A 12546-nucleotide genomic window follows, 5' to 3' on the forward strand; every position below is an offset into this window, starting at 1 on the left:
TAATTGATTACTTTAATTAATCATTATTTAAAGCCCCTGAGTAGTCACCGCGGTCATATTGGAATCGTGACGTCATAGACGAGAAATGACACAATAAAGTTTATGACGGTAGTTTTGCAAATAAAAAGATATTTGACTAAAATAACACTTGATATGGTTAAGACACTTATGGTTTTAAGACTTGTGAAAATGGGCTGCTATTCTTTCCCTTCCTGATAGTCAATAAATAGCTGTAAAAAGCATGTAAGATGAAGCCTGTTCAGGCAGAAAACACACGATTTGACAGCTGTTGAAAGAAGTGAAAAAAATGCTTTCACATATAATGTCCGACGATAATTTTAGCTGTCGCCTATTTTTACGAATCTGATAAGTACGTAACAAGTCATATCTGCACATCTGATTAAGCACATAATAACGAAAATAGTCGTTATAAAAAATTTCGTTGTCCGCACGTATACAGATGAACAAGGATGTATGAGCTTCTATTTTTCACCACAGTACCGTCGCTATCGTCAACGCGGAGTTCTTCACTGAGTATTCAGGGGTCTTAATTTATTGATTTTGATGGAAAGATGTTAGCTGATCTCAATTCGTCGATTTAGCAAATTTATACGTGTAATTTTTTTACGTGCATTCTTTATACGAATTATACGGTAGGTACAAATGTGGCAAAATGATGTGTGCGTGCGCGCGCGCGTGTGCTGTGTGTGAGAAAGAATTTTATCGGATTTCTGTAATACATCACATGTAGCAATAGCAAAACAGAGCCAACTTAACATCGACGATATGATATAATGAAATGATAATGAAATATATAATACAAATCTCAAGCGACTTTACTTCTTAAAATATAAATTTATTATATAACGCGTAGCCATACAAGCTGATGAGACGTTATTACATCTACTGTGTAATGAAACAATCATGGAATACAATGTAAATAAAGTAAACATCAGCATGACTGATATGACTGAAAAAACAGCAATGGAAGTGGAACTTGAAAAACCGATTGCCAGTGATAGTCTGATTATTAGTGAAAATAGTAGCGTAGCACCAGTGATAATAGAAGAATTGGATGAAAGTGCTATTAGCTCAATGAATGTAGATATAAATGAGTTTGTTGAAGCAAAGGCATTACAAATGAGAGAAGTGACAGATATTGTTCCAAGTTGTACATTCTCTTCGTCGCCCAATTCCAATAAAGATATCACAGATATGGAAGATCAGGATGTATTGCTGACCACTGATGAGGAAGATCGCTTAACAAAACAATTTTTAAATGGCGAATTGACATTTAGCGAATATTCCTCAAGAATGGATCAGGGTACAGATTTAGAAATGATAGAAACTGATGCATCCAGGTATGAATGAAAATATATTTTCATCATTTTAACAACTGATTATGCAAATTAGTGAGTCAATATCTTATTTTCAGAAGGATAAGTGGATTTGAATATGTTCCTGCACAAAAGATTATAGAACAAAAGTCATACAAAACAAATATAATGCCACAGGTGCGTCAAAAAAAGAAAAGACGAGTTTTACCTCCTGTTTTGCAGGGACTTATGGGAGAAGCGAACTTAAGGTTCGCAAAGGGAGAGGTAGATTTAGCAGCACAAATATGTATGGAGATTATTAGGCAAGTTTGTCATGCTAATAATATATTTCATTCAAATTTTTAAGCAGAACTTGCTTGAATTACTACTTTGACAATCACTAATTATTTCTTCAGGCAAGTACCAAGCGCGCCAGAACCATTTCAGACATTAGCTATGATATATGAAAATGATCAACCAGAGAAGTCTTTGCAATTTGCTCTAATCGCTGCGCATCTTAGTCCCAAAGATGCTGATCAATGGGTAAGATTAGCTACTTTGTCATTAGAAAGTAACAACATAAAACAAGCGATAACATGTTACTCCAAAGCGATTCAAGCTAGTCCAAAGGATATAAGTTTATATGAGACGCGAGCGCATCTTCAAGAACAGAACGGAGATAAAAAAGCATACTTGAGAGGATATACAAAACTGATCCATCAATTGGAAACCGAAGATGGTGAATATATAATGAAGTATGCAAAAATATTGGCCAAACGTTATATGCAAGAGAATAACAATGAACAGGCATTGGAAGCAATTGAAACTATTTTTGCCAAATGTCCTGATCTTATTACATTAGAAGAGGTTAATATCATGACTGAATTATTAATAGCGCTGAAACAATTTAAAAGGTGTTTAGATGTATTAGTAAAGTATACAGATATTCAAATATTATATAAAAATAATGTAGAAGAAGAACAAAAGAAAACAGTTAATGGTACAAAGGCCGAGAAAAAAGAAGAATCTAGTAATGCAAAAGGAAAAGCTAAATCTCCATCAAAAAATCAAAATAGTGAAATAGAGTTCTGTAATGTACCGGATAATGTGGTTGTCGACTTAAAAGCGAAATTTCTCATAACTCTCATCGAATTGGACTATATTCCAATAGCTGAAAAATTGCTATCTAAATTTTACATGTACGAGAATCCAGAAATTTCTGGAGATCTCTTTTTAGATATAGCGGAAGCATTAATGGGCAAAAAAGAATTTCGGCGCGCTATGCTCTTGTTGGATCCATTAGTTAAAAGTTGCAACTATAGCTTAGCTGCAGTCTGGTTGAGGCATGCAGAATGTTGGGTTGGTTGCAATGATTTCGATAAAGCCATAAAGTCTTACGAGACTGTTCGCGAATTGTCACCTCAGCACTTAGGCGCGAGACTAGCTCTAGCCAAGCTTTACAAAAAATCAGAATGTTATAACAAAGCGATAGAAGTTCTTTATCAAGATCCTGAATCTGATACATTAGATCCTGATGTTCTGTATCAAAGAACACTACTACTTTTTAAAGTTGGAAGATACGAGGAATACTTTACGTCAGGAATGTTACTTCTCTCGAGACATTGTGTTAATATAAGAAGAAAGGATGAATTGAATGCATTGGCGCGTGCAACAGGTGTTCGCCAACGACTTGATAGCTTACAACTTCATCGTTTGTCATGCGGGGAAAAATTGGAGGATGAAAATGCTCCTACATTTCTCGTTAATGTGAAACCAAGCGAGAAAAATGAATTTTTACTTTTTCTACAAATGTGTAAGCTAGCGTGTAAATTGAAAAAGTATGGTTTTCTTCAAAGGCTATGTTTCACTGCTCTCACATCAAAGAGATTTAAAAAGAGAAATGCTCACATAATTTTTTTGTGTTTAATTTCTTGCATTCATAACAAAGATTCATACTATGGATATAATATCGTTAAAGAAATCGTACGAGAATTCGTACGTGTTCGTCAGAAATCTAACTCATGGAACTTATTAAATATAATTATTCAAAGAGCAGAAGATTTGCGACATAACAGATTCATAATGCGATTACTTGAGAGAGATGTGTTTTCATATTTGCATATTATGCATGCAAATAATTGTCTTGTTTCGGGAACTTATAAATATGCTTTAAATGGTTACATGTCTCTTTTTAAAGTCGCTCCTAGCGCATTGTTAGCATTGTTAATAGGTGTGACGCAATTACAAATGGCATGTCAAAAGATGTCAGCTAAGAAGAATCAACTTGTAATTCAAGGTGCGTACACGTATACATCTCACTCTCCTAGTAAGATTGAAATAAGAATCAATTTTAAATTTTATTAAGATGTATGTGTGTATGCGCGCGCGCGTAGCATTTATTTAAGATTGTAAAAGATTTAAGCACACATATAGACACCTTTTTTTTCATTTTAATAACGTCTAATGTAATGAAACAATGGTCATATTCGGCAGATATTTATTTTTTCTATTGGAAGCTTTCTTCTAAAAATAGATTATAGATCTAAAAGAATAATCCAATCTCAGTGTAAAAAAACTTTCACGTTTCAAAATAAACATTCTACTGAAGGTGACGAATAAAAATTATCAAATGTAATTATGAGCTATATGCCTTCTAAAAGTTTTTCTAATTTTTCTCCAATCTTTATCTTTCTATACAGCATTAGCCTTCTTCAAAAAATATACTCAATTACGTGGTAAAGAAGGCCAGCAAGAAACTTATTACAATATGGCACGAGCATTTCATCAAATTGGTTTGTTACCATCCGCAATTCACTTCTACAAGTTGGTTCTGAAAGAAGATGCAGGAGACTTGGTCAAACAACATGCAAATCTCTTGGATTTGAGAAAAGAAGCAGCTTTTAATTTGCATCTCATCTACTTACAATCCGAAAATTATCTTCTTGCTAGAATGTATCTTGATGATTATATAACAATATGAATTAAAACTGAAAAGTTCAGTCGATCAAACGTAAAATCTCAGAATTTTTACTAGTTATATATAAACGTATGCGTATGCGCGCGCGCACGCGCGCATGTATACACGTATGTATGCGTGTGTGTACTTGCATGTATATAGCACTGTAATTTTTATAAAAAAGATATAACTTTCTTTCCAACAAAATCTGTACATATTTTTATTGATTTCTTTTTGCAAAAATTTGGAAGGAAAAAGTTACTCATTTTTAATTATTCTAAAGAATGAAGTTGAGATATTTTATAAGTTAGGAAATCTATCGTATTGTTACATAATTTTAGTACATCTTGCTGTCGCTACATGTGATCGTATAATAAAAAATAATAAAGTATCTCGTTTTTTTTTTTTTTTTTCCAAAGAAGTGAAAAAGAGTCCAATCTTTTGAGGCGTTAAAAGATAGTTAATTTTAATATTTTTCTATAGAGTAATGACCAGTGGCCTTTTAGAGACTAGGATTGAATTTAAGCGATTATGCGACACTTTGGAAAATGTTACCAGAGCACATGAGATAAAAAAGAAGGAACAAATTTTGCAAACGTTTTTCGACGAATGTCGAAATATCGGCAACAAATTAAAAGCGGAATATCCTGACTCGGTATGTGCTACATATATCATATTATGCGATGTCTTAGAAAGAAGATCTGTAAGCGCGTGAGCTTAATATATATATATATATATATATATATATAAAGAAAAACTATTTATATAATACGATGTCGCCATTATCATTCGTGATTTAATTTTGTCTTAGGACGCATCGCTGTATCCTATATTAAGATTGATATTGCCTCATCTTGAGCGACAGCGTGGATCACATAATTTGAAGCAAATTTCGCTGACAAAGCTTTACGCTCGCGTATACGGTTTTACGAAAAGTAGCGATAGTTACAAAAAATTGATAAATTATCGGTCAGTATCGCAACTGTAACTATAACCGTTAGAATGAGATAAAATAAATTGTACACTTGCTCGAGAAGAGATTTTCTTACAAATGCAAAGATTTATATTCTAGAGAGTCCACGTCGAGCGAATTTTTAGGAAATGATTTCGCTGACCGAGCCTATTGCATATTGGATAAAAGATTACCTCGATATAGTACCGGATTTACGATCGCACAAATTAACACGTTTCTCGATGATATTACCGAGAAAAACGCAACGATGCAGCAAAAAGTTGAAACGTTCAGAGTGCTCTTCCGAAAAATTACGGGATTTGAGATGAAATGGGTAACACGTATCATTCTTAAGGATTTACGACTTAATATAGGAACGCAAAGAATATTATACAGTTTCGTAATTTTTTTAATAATGCAAAAAAAAAGCAAAGTAAAGAGAATCATGTAAATGGAAAAGGATTCTTGTAAAAAGAATATACCGAAACGCACTGTAAAACTAATTGATTCATTTTTTTTTAAGTTTATCATCCGGATGCGAATGACAAATTTCTCGTAACGAGTGATCTACGAGAGATTTGTAACGAATTACATGATCCAAAGGTCAAATTGAAACGTGGCATACGAATATTTTCGCATTTTAAACCGATGCTCTTAGAAAGATGTAATATCGAGAATATCGGGAAATTATTTCGGGGCAATGACTTGTATTACGTACAAACCAAATACGACGGCGAGAGATCGCAACTACACATGAAAGACGGAATATTTAAATATTTCACGCGTAGGGGATATGATATTACAAACAAACCTGGATATGGTGAAACTGGATCTTCAGGTATGACAACAAGTCGAATGAAATGTTAATTGAAAATCACATAACTTCCTCAAATTAATATCAGTGGGATCGATGTTGATTTCTATGATTAACCATACGTCACATGAAAAAAATATAAAAAATCAATACATGTTCACTTCATTTCTAAAATTGTGTGTACTTACTATGATCCAATAGGCTTCTTGACCGAGATATTTACGCGGTGTTTGAATCCGAATTGTCATTCTTTTATATTGGATGGAGAATTAATGGCTTGGCATAAAGAGAAAAGAATATTTAGTACCAAAGGTATGAATGTCGACGTGAAAAATTTAACGACAAATAGTCATCATCAACCGTGTTTTATCGTGTTCGATGTGATTCTGCATAATGATATCTTGCTTGTTGACACGCCTTATAAAGATAGATTAAAACTTCTCAATGATATATTAACAGAAGAGGAAGGTTCTGTAATTGTGTGTCAGTCTACCTTAATTTCAAACAGGTATGCTATTATGAGAGTCGATAATGTTACAGTTAATAATTTTATTATATAAACTGAATGATCTGGAATTGGACAGAATTGTTTTTCTTTTACATGGAATTATTTTTTAAAAGCGAATTAATATTAATTATTATGATTTTTCTTGTAAGGGAGGAGTTGATAGAGACATTCAATATACATCTGCGTGATAATGAGGAAGGGCTTGTCGTAAAGAAATATGATATGAAATATAAACCTAATATCCGAGATGGTAGTGGTTGTTATAAAATTAAAGCGGAGGTAAAACTTGTTTAGTATTACTTTATATTATTTATATTTTATGTTATTTCGAGTCTATAGAAAAGATTTAATGTACTGCACAGAGAGAGAGAGAGAGAGAGAGAGAGAGAGAGAGAGAGAGAGAGAGAGAGAGAGAACGAGAACATTGAAAATTTGTAATGCATATGCATGTTCTTCTGGTTTTCGAGAAAAAAGTTTATCGAATAGCCTATGTAATATTGTGCAATATGGAATGATAGTATAGTCAATATCTAGAAGTAATATTAAGACGTTTATTTTTACAGTATTCCGACAATTTAGTACAAGATATAGACATGATTATACTTGGCGGTTACTATGGAGAGGGTAAATATATAGGAATGATTAAAAGTTTCATGATGGGCGTTGTCACTCCAGCAAGCAACGAAGAAAATTCATTACAATTTCTTTCTGTCGTATCCGTAAGCACTGGAATAGGAGATGAAATGCTACGTTATCTCCAAACAAAATTTACACCATATTGGATTAAGGAACGTCCTGAAAATATCATGGGTCCCAAAGTAAATATTAATTATTATATACTATTTTAGGTATACGTCGTACGTGTATATTTTTTCAACGTTATTCGATGTTATCTTTATACATAGATTTTATATTAATCTATATTATATCTTTATATATATAATTTATATAATAAATTATGTTGCTGTTTTAGAAAAATCAGCCAAATGTGTGGATTCTTCCAGAACATTCTATAATTTTAACAATACGAGCGACTGAGATAATACGCAGCAATGATTATCCAATTGGATACAGTTTAAGATTTCCTAGAGTTACGAAAATGAGAACGGATAAGCCATGGTACAATCCATGTACTACTTCTGAATTCTTATCTTTGGTCAAAGTATGTGAATACTGAACGATAAACTGACGTGAGATTAGCAGCTGTTATTATTTATTTATAGTTTATAATAATCGTTACAGGATGGAGGAATGATCCAAAAGTTAACCAAACGAAACATTACTATATATGATGTCGATCAAGTATCAACTTCTAAATTACAAAGGACAGCGAATCAAAATAAATCGATTGAACATAATACGTACAATAAGCGAATAGTGCCACTCACACGATTATTGGATGGAAAAGAAATTTGTGTAATAAATGGTAACGATGAATTATCGAAGAAGCAAATTGAAGAAATATTACAGCAGCATAGTGCAAAAATTGTTCAAAATCCAATGAGTACAACTTTCTGTGTGATAGTAGGCAATGATAAAACGGTACGGTATGACATCCCCCCCCCCCACACACACACACACACACACACCGCGCGCGCGCGCGCGCGTGTGCGTGCATGTAAAAATATATCTATTTCCTATCGACCATCATACAGTTCAGCCTTGAATATATCTAATAGTTTTCGAATCAATAGAACAAATTATGTGTAAATTATTATTTCAGATACGGGGAAAAGAAGTAGTAAACAGTAAAAAATACGATGTTGTAACTCTGGATTGGTTTAAACGTATTACCAATCAATCCGACTGGGCCTCGTTAGGTGATTTTTTACCGTGGGAATTATTATGTAGCCGGAAAACTACTAGACTCCAAATTGCAAAAAACTATGATGAATATTGCGATAATTTTATCGTTGATGCAAATGAGGACAGTTTAAAGCGTTCATTCGGCAAAATTGCTCAACCGATTATTGTTGAGGTAATTTGAATCAAATTTATTAATAAATATACATATGTGCATTATTGCACTAATGTAGTAATTTTGTAAATCATCTAGTTGATAAATAATCAGTTAACTGTTGAAGATGAAAAAGAACTGGACAAGGAATTGTTCAATGGAAATGCATCACCTTATTCCTTATTTAGGAATATGATTGGATTCTTTGAGAATCAATCGTGTTGTGCTAAATTTAAATTCCGTTTTATGTCAGGTATAGTTAAAGACAGTATTGATAATTCTGTTACACATGTCTTTGTAAAAAATAAGAAGACAAGTACTAACACAAGAAGTATGGAGGCATATGAGCCAACATTTGTAAAAATTGTGAAATGTAAATGGATTGATGAATGTTTCCGAAATGGTCAAATATGTGATATTACAGACTATCTGATTGATTAATTAAGAGATGTATATTGTTGTATACAAGATATATAAAAACTCGCATCTTGAAGAAATGTTACATGTGTATTTTTGATGGAAACAATATATTCACGAGATCATTTTAACTCAGATTTTAATCAAATACTGAGAAACTAGGTACTAGGTAGAGTGACAGTCGGACAGTTCACTCATTTAACATTTTCCCGTTTCGAAATATTTCTTCTCGACTCGGGCCGCTACCCTTGCCTGTTTCGTTTTATTTCATCGGAATGCGCGCAAAATACGAAGCGAAAGGACACGCAGCTGCCACGTTTCTCTTACAAAGTCTGTCATTCAGAGAGATCTCGTATAGATTAATATTAAAAGATCACGGAAAGACTTGAGATGCATATATCAAAAAGTTACAAGTGAAAGATTATATTTCTATTACTGTATATTTTGTGTGATCTTCAATTTTCCCTTATCGATTTTTGTTTTTAATTTTATTTTATATAGAACCAACATGTTTAAAATAATTTTTGATTATCGTAAAAAATATGAAACAAACAAGGGGAGGAGGGGGGGGGGGAGAGAATATTTGGTATAAGCAGATATGAAATGATATATAAAATATACAATTCCGTTAAGAACTAATTAAATTAATATGAAAGAGAAGAGGGAGGGGCAAATGGAGGAAAGAATTACAAATATTTTACATTTCGTCAATCAACGAAACTGGCCTAGAACTTGTGTGATTGATAAAAATATATTAGATGCATACATTACAGTCACGTTAGCAACGAGGAGATGTCTCGTGTCCATGAGGTCAGTATAAATAATATACGAATATGACTGATGTCTGCCTGCACAAAATCTACTTATAGATTCTTCACAGATGGGATATATATTAATCGAGTTTTAGATTTTCGGAGCGTGCGACCAGCCGTGTCATTCTCATACAATATGTCATACATTATATCCACATATAATGTCAACTTTATTCATGGAATTTCTCGCAGTTAACTTGCTAGTTGCCAATTATATATGGAGATACTAGTAATCAACTTTTGCTCAATGGAAATTAAGTGGAAGAACAATGAAAACTCACAGTCGCATTGGCTCGTTGCACTCACATAGATAATTATCATTTTGTGTATATATCTCGCACTGACTAAAAAGATAGATAAGTAATAGATGAATATTATTCTTTTTAGTAAATATAGAATTGCTACCGTCTATTGCATATAAAATACGATTATGCATAATTACGATAATGGTTGAATGACGATGTGTAACAATATCTACATGCGAATCAACATATATAATTCGACAGATATAATTAAGATATAGCGGAATCTCTTTATGCGATAGGAATATAAAACACTTTTTGCTTAGAAACAACACAGATCTGATTTTGTAGCATAGATACAAAATACAATTATCTTTTATGTAATTTCAACGTTTTGTATATAATTGATATTCTTCTCCCTCTCATTAAGTTTTATTGCTTTCTCTAAAGAGATCATGCCTTCATTCTTTGATAATGGTTGAATGAATCGAAGGGAACGTTTCGATAAAAAAAAATGAAGCCTTCTAGATACATAAGAGCTCATCTTTTAGAAAATAATACACATCTCATTGATAAAGGACTCTACATATTACCATTTTTTTTCTTAGCAAGAATTCCTTCTGCAACGACTTCCTGGACAAGATTCGTGCTTGATAAATTCATTTAAAATCATTGATATTATATTGTCATCTTCTATCCTAATACAGAATTAGCAAATTTAATTTATGTCGATTTATATAAATTAATTTATATGTCATATATATTATATGTCTTTTATTAAAATGCATAACTTTTATGATTTAACTTTTGCTCAGTGGAAATTAAATGGAAGAACAAGGAAAACTCACACTGGCTTGTTGCACTCACATAGATAATTATCATTTTGTGTATACATCTCGCATTCACTAAAAAGATAGACAAATAATAGATGAGTATTATTCTTTTTAGCAAACATAGAATTCGATTCTTTTCCATTTATTTTTTCATATATTTTAAGATAAAGTTCCACAAAAGTTTTCACTCCTAAATTATTCATTTTTTTTTTAAATAACAAAGCTAAATTACATGAGAGAGATATGCAAAAAATAATGCTGTTCCAAGTGCTAAAATTTCGTATTTCGTATTTCATCCACTTACCTTTTCGCACATTTACATTTATTCGGTCGTCTAACATATTAAAAATTAGTACTGCTTGTGTTACATCAATTCTGATATAATTTAATTATTATTATGATGATCTCGCCGGTCATACGAAGCGTAATTCTTTTGCGACTTTCGCTGAATATATAAGCTCTACTCTATACTTAAGATAATATTAAGGAACGCTCTTGTCATCGCGCTTATACTTATTCACTACACTTTTTCCGAATTATACTACATGCTATTCCATGAAAGAAAGATAAAATTTTATGTGATGAAATAAAAGCTTTAAAAGAAAGACGCGCGCGTATGACCAGCGTGACTCTCTCACTTTTCACTCTTCTCCCTTAGTAATTCTCTCATTTTAATATCACACGCGCAGCTCTTCTCACTGTCGGACAAAAGCGGGATTATCATTGATATCGTTAATCATTATGATTTGACTTGATTTATGTATTAAGAATGCTCACTTTTCTTTCAACAAATTAACATAAAGAAATAGAATCCCAGTAAATCCGATAATAAATTTTCCAAGATACCACGCGAGATTGGTGGTGCAATGTGGCATCGCGAGTATCTCGATACGGGATTCTCGATTTTTTTTTTGATTGAACCAATTGATCAATTCATCAATTTGTCAACTTTGATACAATTCGATATTTAACGAAAGTTGTTGCCCTATTTTCTCTTTTGTGATTTAAAATCCACGTTGTACAAAGCAAAATTATTTTTATTTAATAATTATTAAATTTAATTTTATTTATATAAACAACAAAACAAATGATAAATGGCATCTTTTAACACATGTTAAAAGTCTCTTTGAAAATTGTTATTGCGGTAACTAGTTTGTTTGTCATAAAACTAATATTTAATTTGTTTCAATTCAATTATCTCGAGCTGGCAAATATGCAGTATAACGTTCCCCCCTTTCAATTTTCTTGTAATTTTGTAAATTTGTATATTTTTTTGCGAAGAATATATTCTGAGAAGGAAAATCGTCGCTGAAATCCTGTTTTTTTCAAATTAAATTTTAATGTTTTTTGATATCGGTAAATCAGAAAATGATAATTTAATAATATAATGTGACTGCGCATGCTCATTAAATAATCCATCATCATATGATATATAACTTCATTAGATATTAGAAAAAAGTGATTGGCTACCGTATTGCCGCGTGCTGTGTGCAATCAGCCAGTGCGACGGATATGACGTTCGAAAAAGCTGTACGCTCATTGGACATCGCGCATCACATGTGCGTCATCATGCTGGTCTGACTTCAGCATAAGACCGAAGTATAAACCAGCCCTAAATCCCGGTCTGTAATAGATGATTTAAGACTTAAGCCATAAGAAATGGACGAATCATAATCAAAGAATAAGAGAATAATCGACTATGATTGGTCAATTTCTTATGCTTATGCCTAAAGCTTAAA

General features: G+C 32.3%; 2 protein-coding genes and 1 long non-coding RNA gene across 7 annotated transcripts; 2 read left to right on the forward strand and 1 right to left on the reverse strand.

Annotated features, from left to right (window-relative positions):
• The first annotated feature begins 511 nt into the window (after positions 1-511).
• Positions 512-4663, forward strand: LOC105423731 (general transcription factor 3C polypeptide 3). Its single transcript, XM_025217466.2, has 5 exons — positions 512-653; positions 875-1361; positions 1436-1639; positions 1733-3612; positions 4016-4663. The coding sequence occupies exons 2-5, from the start codon at positions 925-927 to the stop codon at positions 4294-4296; spliced, it is 2802 nt and encodes a 933-aa protein (XP_025073251.2). The 5' UTR covers positions 512-653; positions 875-924; the 3' UTR covers positions 4297-4663.
• On the forward strand, positions 512-10358 carry DNAlig4 (DNA ligase 4). 5 transcript variants are annotated; one of them, XR_016138778.1, is made up of 13 exons: positions 512-653; positions 4756-4927; positions 5084-5241; positions 5345-5619; positions 5748-6062; positions 6240-6546; positions 6696-6825; positions 7110-7364; positions 7520-7708; positions 7789-8088; positions 8270-8524; positions 8603-9730; positions 9801-10358. XR_016138778.1 is itself a non-coding variant. In XM_089074803.1 (12 exons), the coding sequence occupies exons 2-12, from the start codon at positions 4760-4762 to the stop codon at positions 8942-8944; spliced, it is 2694 nt and encodes an 897-aa protein (XP_088930929.1). In that variant the 5' UTR covers positions 512-653; positions 4756-4759; the 3' UTR covers positions 8945-10358. The 5 variants fall into 5 exon arrangements, 3 of the variants coding, with proteins under 3 accessions (XP_088930929.1, XP_088930930.1, XP_088930931.1); XR_016138779.1 differs by having other exon boundaries at positions 9828-10358; XM_089074803.1 differs by having other exon boundaries at positions 8603-10358.
• LOC105423730 (uncharacterized) lies at positions 7080-11866 on the reverse strand. Its single transcript, XR_016138780.1, has 4 exons — positions 11585-11866; positions 11112-11505; positions 10823-10879; positions 7080-10672 (listed from the first exon to the last, which is right to left on the reverse strand). It is a non-coding gene; the product is annotated as an uncharacterized LOC105423730 (long non-coding RNA).
• Between the last annotated feature and the right edge of the window lie 680 nt (positions 11867-12546).

The sequence above is a fragment of the Pogonomyrmex barbatus genome, unplaced genomic scaffold (genome assembly GCF_055798465.1).
Source record: "Pogonomyrmex barbatus isolate J1 unplaced genomic scaffold, ASM5579846v1 scaffold18, whole genome shotgun sequence".
In the NCBI taxonomy this organism is placed as follows: domain Eukaryota; kingdom Metazoa; phylum Arthropoda; class Insecta; order Hymenoptera; family Formicidae; genus Pogonomyrmex; species Pogonomyrmex barbatus.